At 28.5% G+C, this 19,045-nt stretch overlaps 1 protein-coding gene across 2 annotated transcripts; it reads right to left on the reverse strand.

Annotated features, from left to right (window-relative positions):
- Window positions 1-310: 310 nt before the first annotated feature.
- LOC111302324 (indole-3-acetic acid-amido synthetase GH3.17-like) lies at window positions 311-5,881 on the reverse strand. Of its 2 annotated transcripts, none has more exons than XM_089744279.1 (4): window positions 5,258-5,881; window positions 5,071-5,169; window positions 1,204-2,051; window positions 311-1,035 (listed from the first exon to the last, which is right to left on the reverse strand). In XM_089744279.1, exons 1-4 carry the CDS (start codon window positions 5,542-5,544, stop codon window positions 479-481), a joined length of 1,791 nt encoding a protein of 596 aa, XP_089600405.1. In that variant the 5' UTR covers window positions 5,545-5,881; the 3' UTR covers window positions 311-478. The 2 variants fall into 2 exon arrangements, with proteins under 2 accessions (XP_089600405.1, XP_022753988.2); XM_022898253.2 differs by having other exon boundaries at window positions 5,071-5,172.
- Between the last annotated feature and the right edge of the window lie 13,164 nt (window positions 5,882-19,045).

The raw sequence follows: 19,045 nt of genomic DNA on the forward strand, positions 1-19,045 counted from the left end.
GATTGTGTTTTGAAAACCAACAAAAAATTAAAGATATTTCTCTTTAAAGATACCAAAAACAACAACATTTATAAACATGGGTGACCAAAATGTTATTTTTTTATTTTAATAATTAAAACAAAAAATTAATTTAAAAAACTTAAATCAGTGATAAAACATTTATTAATTTACTCTTTTTCCTTATCCTTTTAAAACAAAAATTTTAGCAAGAAACATAACAAGCAAATTATCTTTAAACAAAGGGTTTAAACAAATTATCATAAAATGAATATAAAGAATTAAAAAAGATTATTTCTATACGAGATGGGACAAGAAGGGGTAACATTTGCAGGACATGGTACTTTTAAAATGTAAAACAAAGGTAACAATAAACAAGAAAATCAGAAGGCATTACCTAATCACATAACCATAGGAGTTTTAAATATTGAATGACTTAATTGGTAGTTTCTAACACTTAAATAGGAAAAGCTTCGACTAATCACATAGGAATTTTTGGGCTGAAGAACTTTCCTATCACTCTTGAATCTAATATCTTTAAAGCTTCCTTAGATTTGATGCAACTAGGTGCCTTGTATTGGCTCAGAGAAGCTCCTTTGGACACATAGTAATCCATTAGTGCAACAAAAGTTCCTTGTTTTACCACCCTAATCTCCAAAGCTGCAATCGCATTTTCTTTCCTATGGATTTTATATGTATAATTCAATAACTCTTCCATTTTAGAGCAACATTCTAGCATTATCTTTGGATCAAGCTCTTTGATATTGTTGCCTTTTTTTCCCTTCAGCTCCCAAAATAAGACATAGTGACCTGGTGTTGAAGAAGTATCAGCATAGCTAGTAAACCCTGTCAAGATGAATCCAAGCGGATCAAGAAGAGTCTTTGCTTCTGTCACTGCCTTCAAGAGGTCTGCTTCGCTTGTTTTATCCACATAAATACTTAGAATAACATTTTGCCTCTCCACAAATTGGAATTGAGGTGTATTATTGTGGAAACCACTCACCATAAGAATGTCTCCAACTCTATATCGATATAATCCTGAAAAAAAAAAAAAAAAAAAAAGAAAAAGAACAAGGAATGTCATCGACAAGGTTGGATCATTATCTGACCCGTTTCTGTAGGAAGTCTAATATAGAATTAGGACATGGAATTAGATTAAATGATACGGGTATTTTTATGATTTAAACTCGAAGGTGGAAATTTTACCTGCAGAAGTTGTGACAAGTAGTTCATAACACTGACCAGGCTTCACATTTACAAGATCAACAGGTTCAGTATCTTCATTGTTGGTCTTCATTTCTGATTCATGGTGAGACACACCATCAAACTGAGCCTGATCTTGAGAAATTGTTACATAGTCTTTCTTCATAGGAAGAAATTCAAAATAAGCCATATTGGGGAGAAATGTGTAAAAGACATCTGAAGGCTTGCTTAGAGGTTCTAAATTGATCCCACAAATAGCTTCTGAGCTAGCATAAATACATGACACTAAAGGGAGCCCTCCGCCATAGAACTCAAGTTCTGTAGTATATTGTCTCATAACGCCTGTAGTAAGTGCACTGATATACTTTGCTTTAGGCCATACCTTTCTGATTATTCCTTCCCATGATTTACAACTGCATATTTTTTCTATCGAATGAACCAATTCTGGATTAGGGTTCATGATCAATGATGCCGCATTTCTGCATTCTGAGTCAATGATCCAATCGCTTATTTGACCTGTTTTTATGTTAGAGCATAGCTCTTGCCAGTAGTCTTCTAAAAACTTGATAGCTCTTAGCACCGTAGATGCAAAGACTGAGCCAAACATAACAACCTCTTCTCGTTGTATTAAACCAGCAAGCAATTGACAGTACATGCTCTGTTTGGTGTCTGAGCAAAAGATTGTCTCGATAGGGCTTGTGTAAAGCTTGGACAAAATGGTTCTAAAGCTACTCTCCTTGAATCTACTTGTTGAGACAGATGTCGCCTTGAGGCCAGAAGGAGTTTCAATCTCTGGTCCAGTAAACATAAGTTCCATTCTTTTACCGGCTTGATCTAAGTCACCAAAGTGCCTGTAAATGGATAAACTGAAGTTGTTAGTTTTCGGATTATGCTGTTGTAACTTGTAAAAGCTCTTCAAAGCTGTTTTGAAGCCAATAAGTAAAAGAAGCAGAGGGGACCTTTTGTGCAACAGTGTTTCAGGAGGATCTAATAGAATGGATACCAAAATGATTGAATGAATTATGATGTGGAGCATCATATTTCAGTATGATTATTTCACATAAAGAAAAAAATGTTATGTGCCGGGAAAATGAAAACAGGAAATAACTAAAACCAATGATAATTTACAATTTTCTTTGAATGAAATTAATTAATTTTAATTAAAAAAATCCAAATTAATCTTATATAAATATATAAAAGCCAAAATTTAACAAAAAAGGAAAAAAAATCTAATATGGATGATCTATTCTTTTGACATATGGTTGAACGATTGCCTTATGTCCTACATTAATTATTTTGATTTATTTTCATATAAATTTTTATCTTATATAAATATGTAAAAGCTAAAACTTTTAACAAAAAGAAAAAAATCAAATGTAGATGATTTATTCTTTTGACATGTGGATGATCTTGCATAATCATCATATGTCCTACATTAATTATTTTGATTTGTTTTCATACAAATTTTAATAATTTAAATATATTTATTTTGCCTAAATTAACTATATTCATTTTCTTATAAATATCAAATATTATTGTCTTTTATAATTACGTTACAATTCAATTATCTTAAATTACTTTCAAATAAATTTAATTCTTAATTTTAAATACTAAACATGAACACTATAAATAAAAAATATACTTTAAAAGTATTGATTATTTGATATCTATAATTTTAGTATTTAATTAAAAAATAACTTATGTGATGAATATATAAGTCATATAACGCTAAGAACTCAAACCTAAAGTAAAAAGGCTAATTAATTGCAAACACATTTTTTTATATTTCTATCAATAAAAGTATTAATTACAATCACACATATTCACCATCATAATTTACTATTTCATAATGTATTCTCAAATAATCAATCCATTATAATTATTCTGCTTAAATTACTTTTAATTACTTTATAAGAAGCTATATAATTCTTATTATAAATAGAGAATTATATAAGATAAGAGTGTTAGGAGGCTATCTCCAAATATATCAATTTGTGATTAGGTAAATTTTTGTCATACAATTATATTAATTTTTTTATGACAATGAATTATGCTGATTTTGATTTTTTTCATTGTTGTATTTTTGTTAAGTTACATTATTTTTTTAGTTTCTCGATTACTGTTCATTATACTAACAATAATGTTGAATATTGATCATCAAGGGTGTTTTTTTTTTTTTTTTTTACTTTTGTGTTTATAGATGCTTTCCTTTAATCACATTGGGTAGTTGATATAATTTCTCTTTTATTCATTCAATTTTTTTATGAAAAAAAATGGTTTTCTTTAACATCAAGAAGCACGAGTCTAGAAACCAGGCTTGGAAATGATCCCAAGTTGGTTGCTAATCTCACACTCAATCTTAGTTATATGGCTTGCTAAAAAGTAAACAATTCTTTTGGTATGAATGAACTGACATAATGCTCGAGTTAAAGTCAAATTCAGCATATCAAAAATCTTTATCTCATGATGTGCATAATCTGATTTTGTGATTTCAGAAATAGTTACTAATGTATCACTTTTTATTATGAAAAGAATTAAAATCAATATCACATTGATCATGTTCATATTTAATAATATAAATGTTTTCATTTTGATTACAAAATGGATCAAAATTATCAAATTAACTACCATTTCACCTCAATTTTGTTTTGACTAATATTACAATTATATATCCTGCTTTTCTTTTCTATATTAGTTTCTATTTCTTTCTTGGTTTAATTAGATTGAATTGCATTTTTTGCTATTTTATTGGTTTTTAACATGACCTTGTTCAAAACTTGATCTATTGCTTAATTATCTTTTATTAATCTAATTTCTTTTTCATTAAAATAATATAAATATACAATCAACCATAAGCAGAAAATTATTTTCATGTATAATTCATATTTTTATAGTTTTGAGAGTTTTTTGAAGATCAAAATTATTAAATTTTGATTATAATGCATTCTTTCTATATAAGAGCTAAAAGAATATACTTATCCAAAAAAAAAAAGGTTTTAAATAAAGTTGGGATCATAACTTATTTTCTTTATAAACTTTATACTAACTATGGTACTTAATACATATCTCCATGTAAATATGATAAATAATTTTATTACAAAATCTTCTTAAAATTTTATTTTAGTTACATATTGATCTATGATATTTGTTTTTTATTTACTTTAAATTTTTTATTTTTATATAAAAATTATTAATTATATTATAATTAAAATTTTACATATAATTGTATATCCGTACATTGCACCATTTAAAATTAGTTAGAAATAATTATTGTATCCGTATGCACTCTAGAAACCAATTTCTTAGGCCCTAAACCTATGTCCACTAGAAAGTCAAATTTGCCGGCTAAAGCACTTGACCCAGTACTTGAGCTCCAAGCTTACAAATAATAGTATTATCATATATAGACATAGACAATCTCTTTCGTTTTTCTTTTGAAACAATGAGACAAAGTCACCAATATTTCAAGCCACTGACATAATTGGATCCTGTAATATAAAGGTTTTTTTTTTTTTTTTCTTTTAGAATCAAAGATGATTCTCTCATGTTTGTAGGAATCACACTAATTTAAGTATATTATCTATTTTAATTTTAAAATTTAACGATTTTACCATATTAAAAATATCTTATAAATATGAGTTCAAATATCTATATCTATATATATATATATTATAATGTAATCCCACAATATTATGAGATATTAAAATGTTACAAAATCATTGATCAATTAATAAACAATGAATTTTACATGCAGCAGATAGAACATGGCACTATGGCATTTTAATCATCTGATCATATTGCAATTCAATAAATATATATATATATATATATATATATATACTGTAACAAGATTTGGGCTCAATTCCTTACTTTGTCATCACAGACCGTACCAAGGTAAGAGATATTGACCATTTGTTAGCAAGTTCAGCCGTGGCAGGTATCAACTTTGGCTGCCCTCCTGATGTCCCACTGCTGCATATGATCAAACAGGATTGAATTTGGAGGAAGCAGAAAAAAAAAAAAAAAACTGTGGAAAACGGAAACAAAAAATTTATACCTTCGATAGAACTGAACGACAGGTTCATCTAAAAGGATATCTGATGGCTCCCCATTAGCAATCCGATCAATGTAAGGCTTGATATCTTCGTAAGTAACAATGGGAACATTTTTTTTGAAGAGTTTCAGGTCAGTTTGGCCATGGAGGAATCTCCTTAAATATTCTGTTCTGGCATTTCTCCTCAGTATTTCCCCTAATACCTGTTCTTGAATTTTCTCAGTATTTGTGGTCTGTTCCTCCATCATCATGATCATCTTCAGCCCAGCTTCGTACTCACTTCTCGGCATCAAACGTAACAGTAATTTCAAGGCTGAAGGGTGTTTATATTTTACTAGCTAATTGCGGTAGATCAAACAGCCGGTAATATTGAAAATTGAAAGCTGGCCACATGAAACAAGTAGCAAAAGTCCATCGTCAATGAAAATAAAAGCACCATGGTCCATGGTCAACACTCACGAATACAAAGTACTTCACCTGCATATGTGACCCAAAGTAGGTAAATCGATGAGGTCAGGGGGAGAAATAATAGTAAAGAAGAAAGAAAGGTTGACCCGATCCTACTAACACACGTAAACTTCGCACGACCGAAAAATGTCACGTCATCGTCTGTTTATAATTCAAAAGTCCATGAACATGTTGGCTTGGTTTTCTCCACGAGGAGGTGTCATAAACCAAAACTCATCAAAAGACTTTTTAGTTTTTTGATGCATATTTATAGGATTTTAAATCTTTATATGGTTAAAAAAGAAATAAGAGAGTAATGTGACAATAATAGAGAAAAAAGAGATGTTGTATAATTTTAGTCAAATAATTTGATCGAGATTAATTCATTAGCTGATTAAGTTAAAATTTTATTAGTGTATTCACAACTTATTATTTTTCAGTCTGAACAATGAAAATCGAGTTTCGAGTTTTTTATCTATTGATTTTGTGCGTGTTTGTTAATATCTAAATTTATTAAGACTTTTTCATTTTTCTCTTGCAAGATTGTTTATTTATCAAGATTATTTAACCTTGAGATATTATTGTTGTATACTTCTAGTGTTAACTAGAGAAAACATTGCATTCCCATTATTTTGACAATAGAAATTATTTGCTACTATCCATGATTTTTTCTCCTTGTTTTAGAGAGGTTTTTCACGTAAATTACTTTGATCTGTGTGCTTATGATTTAGTGATTTATTTGTTAGCTTTATTTATTTGATTCCTACTGGATTCACATAAGATAGGGATAATGTAATTTTTTTTTTGCCACATAACACATTCAATTTAAATATTGTTTGAAGTTATTTTATCCCATCAAAATGGTATCAAAGCTCAGGTTATTTGATTTATGCCTTGTGTTGAATAATAGAAGTCAATACAAGTAGAATGATTAATTTGAGCAATTCAAATTACTATGTATGGACAGGGAAAATAGAAGACTTACTTTATGTGAAGGATTATCATTTACCTATGTTTGCCACTGAAAATCTTGAAAATAAAATAGATGTAAAATGAAATTTGTTTCATCGATAGGTATGTGATTATATTAGACAATAGGTAGATGATAATGTTTTAAACTATATTAGTGGAGAGACACATACATGCACTTTGTAGAGCAAGCTTAAAGAGTTGTATGTTCAAAAACTGGGAATAATAAACTGTTTTTAATTAAGCAATTGATAAGTTTGAAATATCATGATAAAACTCCAATGATAGATCACTTGAATGCATATCAAGGTATTATTAATCAGTTGGTTGGCATGAATCTCAAATTTAAAGATGAGATATAGGGTTTATGGCCTCTTGGTGTATTTTCAGAGTTATGGAAGACGTTTAAAACAACATTATCTAACTCAGACTCAAATATTATTATTACTATGAATTTGGCTAATAGTGGTGTTTTGAATAATGAGATGAGAAAAAAGTCATAAGGTTCCTCTTCATAGTCTAATGTCTTCGTCATAGAAAATAAGAAGAGAAGTAAAAGCAAATATCTAAATAACAGAGTCACAAGCAAGAGAAATCTAATAGATTTATCAATGTTGAGTGTCATTATTGTAGTCTAAAAAGGTATATAAAAAAATATTGCTGAAAGTTGAAAAGAGACAATAATAGTGACAACAATAAGAAAAAGAATAATGGTGATAGTAATGATGCTAATAAAGTTGCTATTGTTACAGATGGCTTACTTATTTTATATGACGATAATGTTGTTAATCTTACACGTCATAAGACTAGTTGGGTGATTGATACTGGTGCCACAATTCATGTTACATCTCGGAAGGACTACTTTACATATTACATAGTTGGTGATTTTAAGAGTATAAGAATGAGTGATGATAGCTCAGCTAAACTTATTGGTATGAAAGATGTGTTCTTAAAAACCAATAATGGCACTATGTTGGTCTTGAAAAATGTTAAATATATTCTCAATATTCACATGAATTTGATTTCTGCTAGAAAGCTTGATGATGAAAGATTTTGCAACATTTTTTGTGATAGTTAGTGGAAGCACACCAAAGGTTCTATGATTGTAACTAAGGATCTGAACACTGTTCATTGTATTTAATGCAGGCAAAGGTATCTGATTCCATTATCAATGCAATAGATAATTATGATATAACGAGCTTTGACATATGCTACTTAGTCATATGAGCGAGAAGAGTTTGAAGGTTTTGGCTAAAAAAAATCTTCTTTCTGGAGTGAAGAGTGTATTTGTGAAGAATTGTACTCATTGCTTGGTAGGAAAACAAACTAGTGTTGCATTGAAGATATTTTATTCATCATAAAAGCCAAGTATACTTGATTTACTATATTCTGAGGTTTGTGGTCCTATGACAACAAAAACATTTCATGGTTCCAACTATTTTGTGACTTTTATAGATGATCTTTCAAGCTTATACCTTGAAATTGAAAAAGTAAATGTTAGATGTGTTTAAACAATTTCATGCTTTAGTTGAAAGACAAACAAGGTTAAAATTGAAATGCATAAGGACTGATAATTGGGATAAGTACACTAGACCTTTTAATGAATATTACAGATAACAAGGTATTAGACATCAAAAGTTAAATCCTAAAATTTCTCAGTTGAATGGGTTAGATGAGAAGATAAACAGGACACTAATGGAAAGGGTAAGATGTTTGCTTTCACCAACACAATTGTCAAAATCTTTTTGGGGTGAGGCTTTGAGTATAGTTGTATATGTTTTGAATTTCACATTATATGTTTCGAATTTCACATTATATGTTTCTTTAGATTTTGAAGTTCTAAGTAAAGTTTCATCTAGCAAAAATGTGTCTTATGATCACTTGTGCACATTTAGATGCAAGGTTTTTGTACATTTTCTCAAATATGAAAGGTCCAATTTACTAAGACTTCTCCAATTTTCTCTTGTAAGATTATTTCTTTACCAAGATGATTTAATCTTGAGTTATTGTGTTTGTATACCTCTAGTGTTAGCTAGAGAGAACTTTGTATTTCAATTATTTTGATAGTGAAGATTATTTATTGTTGCCTATGGTTTTTACTCCTTAGTTTGGGTAAATTTTCTATGTAAATTGTTTATGTCGTTGTGCTTATGATTTGTGATTTATTTGTTAGCTCTATTTGTTTGATTCCTACTAGATTCACATAAGAGAGGGATACTTTGATTTTTTTGCTACGTAATATATTCAGTTTGAATATTATTTGAGATTTTTTTTATCTCATCAGAACTTGCCACAATATCCAATTTTTAAACATAGTTAGCGACAACATTAACAAAACTACCGGAGAAATCTTGAAATTTTTATTGATTGGATTGAATTTTACAATCTGTTGAAGTTAATGGACTCGATTTGTACAAATGAATTTCAAAGTGTCAAATCCACTACTTCGTCTAAATACAAGAATCATTTTGGTTTCATAATCCAAACAAAATGCTACCATCTTGAAAGAAAGAAAAGTAGATTATGGACCAGAATCCATGTGTTGCCTCTCGACCCGAATTCGAGCTTTCACCCATTTGCTTGTTCTAATTTTTTTTAACTATAAAATTTTTATTTATTTATTTTTTATATTATGTTTTGTTTTTAAAAATAGATTATTCTTTTTTTATTAGTTATTTGTTTTCTTTATTTATTTTCATATTTAGTTATTTATTTTATTTTTTAAACATTTTTAGAGTAAATATATTTTTAGATAAAAATAGATGTAATCTCTCTATATTATTATTTTATTTTATTAGGTTAGGAATTATAAATTTTTTGTATAATTATTTTGTACAATTATTGTATGATGATTGGTCGTATATAATGATGTTTAAAATAATTTATTTTCATAAAAAAAAAATGACAATAAAGCCTCTTCAAGTCAACAATAAGTTTATCTTGAATGCTTTTGAGTGAAAAAAAAAAAAAATTTTTGTGAAAGCTTAAAGACTTTTTTTCAATATTTAAATATCAAAATTAATAAAACTATTTTTAATTAAAGCTTAGACATGATAACATAAGATTAATTTGATACCAATTTTTTGGTGTTGTAGAGGTACTAAAACCTTTCCTACACTTAATCAACTCTTGAACCTAATGCTAAAGATGTAAATTGAAACTTATTCTTTTTAGGGACTCTTAGTCAAGTTTAGGAACTCTTTAAAAATGATACATTCACTTAACTGGCCAATCATACCTAGATAAAAAAAATTGGTAACGACTCTATAATTTTTGTGACAAATGGTTAGATTCTCGGACTTAAACGTTATGACAATTTGATGAATTCACTACAGACATTAAAGAGTCAAGCCAGTTTTTAGTCATATGTTACCTTAAACCTTATTTTGATGATTTTTATTATATGATTATTTATAAGTTTTTCATGTGTACTACTTTATTTGTTTATCTTGCATTTTTGTATAGAAATTTTCATGGATACTAATTTATTTGTTTGTTTTTCTTTTCATAAAATTTGATTTAAATTTGTAAATAAAAAGGGTATGTATATTCTTTCACACACATTACACATGTATATTCATGTAAAAGCTCTATACCCGAGTTTTATTATTTCTTAGAAATGAGCAAGTACCTACACTTTTATAAAGTGATAACCTCTATGTGAGTTGACGAAACACTCCCATTCAAATTAAACCCTTTTTCATTTAAGTTTATAATGGGTGAGAATTAAGGTGCCTTACTAGTTTATAATAGATAATGATAAAAGGAACAATTTGGTAACTTTTAGATTGTCAAGCCCTTAAGCCCAGCATCTAAATAAACTCTACGAATCCAAACCGAAGTTAGAGCCCTAGCTTTCTCTTTGTCTAGAAAACCTTAAAAATAAGACATATAAAAGGACATCCCTTATATGAAAAATTACATTTTTTTTAATATTTCTGTATACATTGTATATACTAACATATTTCTTTGCTTGTATATTTATGCATTTGCATCATCACATTAAATTTTTTGTTAGAGATTGTTTTCCATTATAGTAATTCATGCATATTTACTCATAATATAAAGCCCTAATTGTGGTAACAAAGGTTTAAAGATAGCTCAATATTTGAACAATATGAGGCAATACAACACTCAATATCAAGCTAAGATCATTTAAAAAAGAACAAGTTCTCTGTATCCAAAACATAGATAAGGCACGAGATGAGTTGGAGGAATAACTAGAAAATATAACTAAGTTGCTGAAAAAATTTAAACAAAAAAAAAAAGTCGATGGTCGAAGAAATGGCTGTCTAAAATGAAAATGTTGATGATCCATTAAATCCAATTGGTTTTGGTCGATACTAAGCTCAAGCATCTCAAAGGGTATAAACTCAAATGTTATTTACTAAAAGTTACCCTTATATGATTCTGACATGCCCTTAATAGCTATTTTTACTCACTTTTAAAGACACATCACCCATGTTCTTAATGTCAAAGCATCTATTCCAACTCAAGTTTCTAATTTTAATGATCCAAAGGAACAATAGAAACTAAAAATAGCACAGTAAAAACCAAAAAGGACTATGAATTTTAGCAAAAGATGGATCACATAAAGGAAAGGCTTCAAGCTATAGAAAGGATGGATTTCTATGCCTCAATGAATGTTGTTGGACTATGCCTAATCCATGATGTGGTGATTCCACCCAAATTCAAAGGTGCCTAAGTTTAAGAAATATGATGAAATTAAATGTCTTATAACACATGTCACAATATACTGCTATAAGATGATTACATATGCACATGATAAGAAGTTGTTTATGTCTACCGAAACAATCTCATTAATTCTGCTACTAGATGGTATGTACAACTAGATAGATCTCATATCCATGGCAGAAGGGAATTAGCAATGCCTTTATTACACAATATATGCACATGATAGATTTAACTTCTAATCGTTTGTTTTTACAAAGCATGAGAAAAAAAAAGATAGAAATATGTTCAGAAGTGAAGGGATGTTACTGCCCATGTCCAACCACCACTCACTAGAAAAAATACTACAATTTTGTTAGTAAATACCTTTAAAGCTCCATATTATGAAAAGATAATTGAAAACACCATCAAGAACTTTGTTGACATGATAATTTTTAAAGAGAGAACAAAAAATACAATCAAGAACAACAAGCTAAGAGATATGGTACAAATTGTAAACACCTATTTTTGTCTAAGATATTTTATCATTTTAATCCAAACTTATTTTTATAATTGAACCTTGATTATTATTTTTTAAGCTTATTACAGGGCCCATTTTTAAATGGCTCGATATGAGGCCCAATGTGGGCATCATAGGGAGGCTCATTGTATTGGTTTGAATAATACTCAAAATGACCCGACAAAAGGCCCAATAAAGGCCCATTTTTAAAAACCCATTAATGGCCCATTGTTGGTCATTAAACAAAAAACCAAATAAATAAATAATAACAAAAATTAAAAAATAATAATATAAATAAAATAAAAACAACAAAAAGCTTGGTAAAATAAATAATAAAAATTCAAAGGCTCAAAAAAAAAAAAAAAAAAAGAGAACAATTTAAAGCCCAAAACATGGCCAAGAAATGGGCCATTCGGTTAGCCCGATTTGGGAAGTAAAAGCCATGAAAAAGGGAGAATGAAGACCTGGCTAGGAGGGCCATGCATGGGCATAGGGAGGAAAACGTGAAAATGAAAAAAAGTCTGCATGAACATGGGGGCCTTTGTGAAGAAACGACAACAAAAAAAGGGGCAGGCAAAGACGAAAAACAGAGAAGACGAGGAAAAGCATACGGCAGCACCAAAAAAACCTGGCAGCAAATACCAGAAAAACGAAACAAAAAAAGGACCAACAGAACACGAAGAGAAGAAAAAAAAGATACCAGCAACGAAACGAAAAAAGAAGGAGAATAGGGAGTAGAAAAATAGCAGCAGCCAGACATGAGCAGCAAAAAAAAAAACAAAAAAAAAAATAGCAGAAGAGAGAAGAACCAGTGAACATCCGGGTAGGAAAAAAAAAAGAAGAGCACGGAGGGAAGAGGCAAGCGGAACCAGAAAAAGAAAAAAGAAAAGGCAGTTAATGAAGTAACTGGGTGGCAACGAAAACTGGAGAAGCAGTAAAAAAAAAAAAAAAGAAACATGAAACCAACAGCGAAGAAACCAAGACCTGAAGCAGAAAAACCAAAAAAAAAAAAGAAGCAGAAACCATAAAGAAAATACAGAAAAAAGACGTGAGCAGAAGGAAGAAAGTAGAACAAAAACCTAGCATGAACAGCGGAAAAGAGGAGAAAGAAGAAAAATAACAGCTAGTGGAAGAAAAACAGCAACGTGAAACAAAAAAAAAATTAATCAGAAAAGGAGCAGAGACTAACAGGTATCTTCTTTTCTTTCATGTTCATCTTATATGAATTTATGAGATTAGATTTTGTTTGACATGTCAAGTTTGAAAGAATAAAAATCATGCTCGGTTTACTTTTGTTTTTCTGTTTTAAAGCCCTTGATCATCATGAGTCACTTCATCTTCTAAGCAAAGACGCAAGGTTTAACGTGAAAGAACTGGGAAAGGAAAGTTTTTCCTTTTGACCGAAAGCTAAAGCCAAAATAGGGGCTGAAGAAATAAAAATAGAGGGGCTTTTAGAGCTCCATTCTAGAAAGGAAATACCCAACTTTTCGGTTTGGTTTCCTAGCTTCATTTATATCATTTAGAGCCTGTTTCTGAACTTAGTTTTTCCTTCAGTGTTTATTTAAAGTTTAGGACTTCAAATTCCAAAGGAATAATAAAACCGAGAATCAACAAAAGATGAAGAAGGATTTTCTAAACAAGGGAAAGTGGGAATTATGCAGTTGAAGCGTCTAGCCCGTCTTGCATGGGTTTGCATGAATGGGTTCAAAGCTCCGACGTTCATTTTCTTGCATGTTGGCTGTGTTGGGAAATCTTGATATTTCTGTTTTTTTAAGTTCCTTGTTTAAAAAATAAAAATAAAAACTTCATGGAAACATAGGAAGTGAAGACCCAAGGAATAGGTATATATAAAAAAAAAAAAAAAAAAAAATTTAGAATATGAGGCTTACAGTTGTTTGCTCTCAATAACATACATTTTCATGCGTATTTGGTATCACTCATGTCCATGCACATTCTTTTTAGGGTTGATTAAGTTTAATTACAATTTAAGTTCCATGCATTTTTAATTTCTTTATTGGTTAGATTTTTATGCCTATGTTAATTTTATACAATTTAATCTTTCATGCTTTAATTTATGTTTGATTCAATTTATTTTCTATACACTTTAACTTTATGCAAAATAAAACAATAATTATAATAATCATAATGCTTAAACAAAAATAATGGAATAATTTTGAAATTCCCACTTAGATGTTGGAGGGAATAAAAAAATCCTATTTTTAAAAAAATAATTCCATCAAGATGTTGAGGAATTATTAAATAATAAAATTAAAATAAATTAAGATGGATAAATAATAATGATAATTTTAAAGAAAAAATAAAATAAATAAAATATAAAAGTTCATTTTTATATGAAAAATTATAAAAAATAAGCTTACTTCAAAAATCTACCTAAATGTTAAAGATTTTTAAAGAGATTCATAAATTTTTTAATCCTTAAACTAAAACCCTAAAATGAAACACTGAAAGAAACTTTAATGAAACCCTAAAGCCCTAAGTGAGAACCTAAACCATAAAAATGAAATTTTAATGTGAAACCCTAAAACAAAACCTTAAAGTTAAAACCCTAAGTGAAACCCTAAACTTGGAGTGAAACCTTAAACCTTAAACAAAACCCTGAAACCTTAGTTTAAACCCTAAATGAAAGCTTAAGCCCTAAAGTCCCGAAGCTCTAAAAAAATTCTAAACTCTTAAAGATTTGTATGAAAACTTTTTGTAAAGTAATTTATTCCCAAATGTTGCCTAAATGATAAGGTATTTAGGAAATTTTATTTCATTAAGAATTTTCATATACTTTTGCATTTTAAAATAATAAATTAAATAATGAATAAAAATAAAATGAGATATTAAATATAAGTAGTTGCACGCAAATTTTGTTTAGAGTTTGAAGAGTCCAAATGGTCTTTTTATATTTAAAAACCCAATTCCTAAATTCTTATCTTATCATCATTTGCATATATCTCATTTTTAGATAAATGTTTACACTAATTATGCATATATACATTTATTTTAATTATTGATGTTTAATGTTCATTATATCATTCTTCATTTCTATTGCATAAAAAGTTCTTAAAAATTTAGTTTAAAAAAATAAAATTAAAATAGCATTATGAGGAAGATAATTTTTAGTAATCTACCTAAATGTTGGAGAGTTACCAACAATTATCATTTGTAAAGAATGTTATTTTTACGTTTAAAGAAATTTTATGGTGAATCTCAGACAAAAAGGATTTATCTTTGAATTTTGCTTAGATATTGGAGAATTATAAGATATTTCTTTAATCTAAAGATTTTCATAATATTCCTAAATAAATATTTTAATTGATTTTCTTTCTTAAAAATAAAGAGAATTATGATTAAATTTCATATAAAAATCATTTTTGTCCAAAATTATAAATAGTGCATGATTAATTGATACTAATTTTATGGGCGTTATAGGGGTCCTAATCCTTTCTCACGCATAACCGACTCCCAAACCCAATCCTATTTTTGTAAACCAAAATTATTTTTTTAATAAACTTTAAATTCGTTTTATTATTTTATTAGAAAGATAAAATTTTATAGATGGCCAACCACACTCTAAAAAAGATTGGTGGTGACTCCCTGTGTTTTAATGATTTTAAATTTTTATGTCAAGCAATTGAGTCTCCGGACCGATACGTGATGATACAAATCAAGCAAAGAAAGATAATGTGCCAAAAAAAAGGAAAAAGATGCCCAAGTAATGATTTATTAAGGGCAAAAAGTGAAGGGTTTAACTCATATCAGTTTTATCCAATGTATAAACCTTATTACCAATCCATAAACAATATTTCCCAAAATATTTATCTTTATCAACCAACCAAGCAGTTAGGCTTTCATGCAAGTCCCTACCCAAACAACTACCCTTGCCCTTACCACTTAATTTGCTATCCAACCAATAAGCAACCAAAGACAACTAAGGAATAATCATAAGAGAATTCCAATCCCAATCCCTGATCTTTTGCCTTTACTAATAAAGCACCAGTTTCTCACCTCTATGTCTTAAAACAACTCCAAATCCATCAACAAAAAGTTATGAACTAAATGATAAATGTGATATCACATGGGACAATTGGACACTTAACTAAAAGATGCAAGTAATTGAACAAGAAGACTGAAGATCTCATCAATAATGGCATTTTGACTATAGAGCTTATGAAGCAATTAAAATCTACTTTGCAATAGATTAAATTTTCTTTTTTATGTGAAGCATCAAACAATTCATTTGTGAGAAGATTTCACAATTTTGAATTTTTGCATAAGTTTTGCTTTTAATTTCCTGCATAACTTGTTTTTACAAAAGTGTAAAAATAATCTTAAGAGAATTAGTGATTACTGTCAAGAATGGACATGCCCAATTGTGCCATTAATTATCTCATGCTCCAATTCAGTCAAGAACCATACCACTCAAAAGCTTGACCCTTTAAATTTCACAAACCTTATCTTCACATGACTAAATGGATTTCAAGACCAATGATCTTCATAAGGCTATGAGTAATGAAAAGATTGCTTAATTTGCAAAATTTTTTTGTAAAACAATACATGAAGCACTCACCTAAAAATTTTGGGTTTTGGAAATGTGATGAGTTTTAAGACTATTCCAAACACATAATCACCAAAATGCCATAATCCTTCAAAATCCTTGTTTGACATCTTGACTTATGCAACATTCCTTTTCTCTTTCGTTCATTTTTTTTCCAAAGTTTATCTTTACCCACATCTCAGGGCAAATTCACCAAAAAGCCAAATTACCTAATGTCTCCAATATCCCTTTATCTTGATTCATATGGCATTCATTTCATCTTTGATTGAATGGAGATTACATGAATAACCAAAGCAAACTTGAAAATGAAGATTGTTACATCAAGACTTCACTTGGTATGATAAATTGAGAGGATACATTTTGACCATGAGTTGTAGATCTGGTAATTTAAAACATGACACGATGATAGGATACGAAAATAATACGAATAAAGGATACAAAGATAACATGACTTAAAATTTTAAAAAATCATAAATAGGTTTAATAAAATTAAAAAATTATATTTTATATTTTTGTGTCAATACGAACTATTACATGTGATTTTAGTATAAAACATGACACGAATACAATATTTTACATGACACGGTACACGAATTGCTAGCTCTAATGTGTTGAAAAAAAAAAGAATTAATTGTAACATTATGCATGTGAAGCATTCAAATGATTTCAAAAGCAATGAAAAATCTTTTTTCCTGAGAATTAATTATCAATGGAAATATCTATATTTGATATAATAAATGACCATCTTTCATATTCTCTTTACAAAAATGAAATTGTCCATTTGTTACCCTTTTTAAGCTTGTTAAATTATTTTTTTTTAGTAAACTCTTACCGAATATCACCTTTCACATTAAGGGACAAATATGAATGAGTTTCGATTTGAGAGAATATTAAACAAGTAAAAAATGCTTACATTCAAAAAGCAAGTTTGTAATAATAGAGTTTTGAAATTTTGAGCCCAATTTGCCAAAAGTGAAAACATGCAAGAAAAAGAAATGACATGAAAAAAAAATGAAAAAACAAACACATGCTTTAAAACAATGTCTTTGGGAAAAGAAATGAGTCTTGGTTTAATTACCCTTAAATATTTTTTTTACTTATTTATCTTTTTTTTCAAAACCATAAACCTCAGACTCATTACGTGCTCTGAAAGTCCATTCTGATAAGTGTGTATCATTTGGTTTTAGATGAATTTTGAGTTTTCAAATGCATAGTGAAATAATCAAAAGAAAAAAAAAAGAACTAAGCTATAAAATAAAAACCTGAAAAGGTAGTCCAAAGCAAGATTGAAATTTGAAAGCAATTATTGTAATTTCATTACAAGAAGATATTTTGAATGGGCAATGAACAATGAAAACTTTTGAAAAATTCAATAAGATTAATCATAGTTTGAAGATTTATTCTAAAATTTGAACCTTTCTTTTTTTCCCATAAATTTTAAACCTGTCACAACTAATTTTGACATTTATTAAAATGCCATATCAAGAAATTAAGAGAGTGTAAAAATGGATTATGTTTTAAAAGATAACTTTTCAATTGTGAGTCTAGATGACAAAATATTAATTTTTTCCTATTTACTGGCAAAATCTCTATTGATAATTAAGATATTGATGGTCAAACCATTTCATCCTTTTAGAAAAACCAAGTTGTGATTTACTTCCATCATTCTATGTAGTAATCAACAATTTTTGAAAGATTCAGTCACATGTTTTCAAATGAATATGTATTTTTGTTTTTATTATGGAATAGTTATGTGGGGTAAATTCTTTTATTGTCATTTGAAAATTTATGACGATAAAATGAATATATTGAAGCATTTGTTGTCAAGATATTCATATTTGAATTGACATAAATTAGTATGGATGCGAAATAGGTGAATTTGATATCATTATTATAAAAGTGACTTTTTTAGGAACAATGAAAATGTTCAAGAAAAAAGATTGAAAATCTCATCAACAATGGCACTTTGACTATTGAGCTTATGAAGCAACGAAAATCTACTTTGCAATAGATTAAAATTTTCTTTTATATGTTAAGCATCAAACAATTTATTTATGGGAAGATTTCAAATTTTTGAATTTTTCCATAAGTTTTCTTTCAATTTCCTATATAACTTGTTTTTACAAAAGTGTGAAAATAATCTTAAGAAAATTGGTGAAAACTATAAAAAAATAAACATACCCATTTGTGTCTTTAATTATTTCATACTCCTTAAGTCTCATTAACCTTATCTTCACTTGACCAAATAGATTTCAAGACTAATGATCTTCATTAAGGCTATGAGCAATGAAAGGATTGGTTAATTTGCAAAAATTTTTTGTAAATTGATACATGATGCACTTGCTTAAAAGTTTTGAGTTTCGATAATGTGATGAGTGTCAAAACTATTCCAAACACATAACCACCAAAATGCCATAATCCCTCAATATCCTTATTTCACATCTTGACTTATGCAACATTCTTTTTCTTTTTCGTTCATTTTTTTTCCAAAGTTATCCTTACCCACATCTTAGGGCAAATACCCAAAAGCAAAATTATTTTATATCTCTAATATCCCTTTATCTTGATTCGTATGGCATTCATTTTATCTTTAATTGAATGGAGATTACATAAACAACCA

Source organism: Durio zibethinus, chromosome 15, assembly GCF_047325235.1.
Source record: "Durio zibethinus cultivar Kanyao isolate XHJ-2024 chromosome 15, ASM4732523v1, whole genome shotgun sequence".
Classification (NCBI taxonomy): Eukaryota; Viridiplantae; Streptophyta; class Magnoliopsida; order Malvales; family Malvaceae; genus Durio; species Durio zibethinus.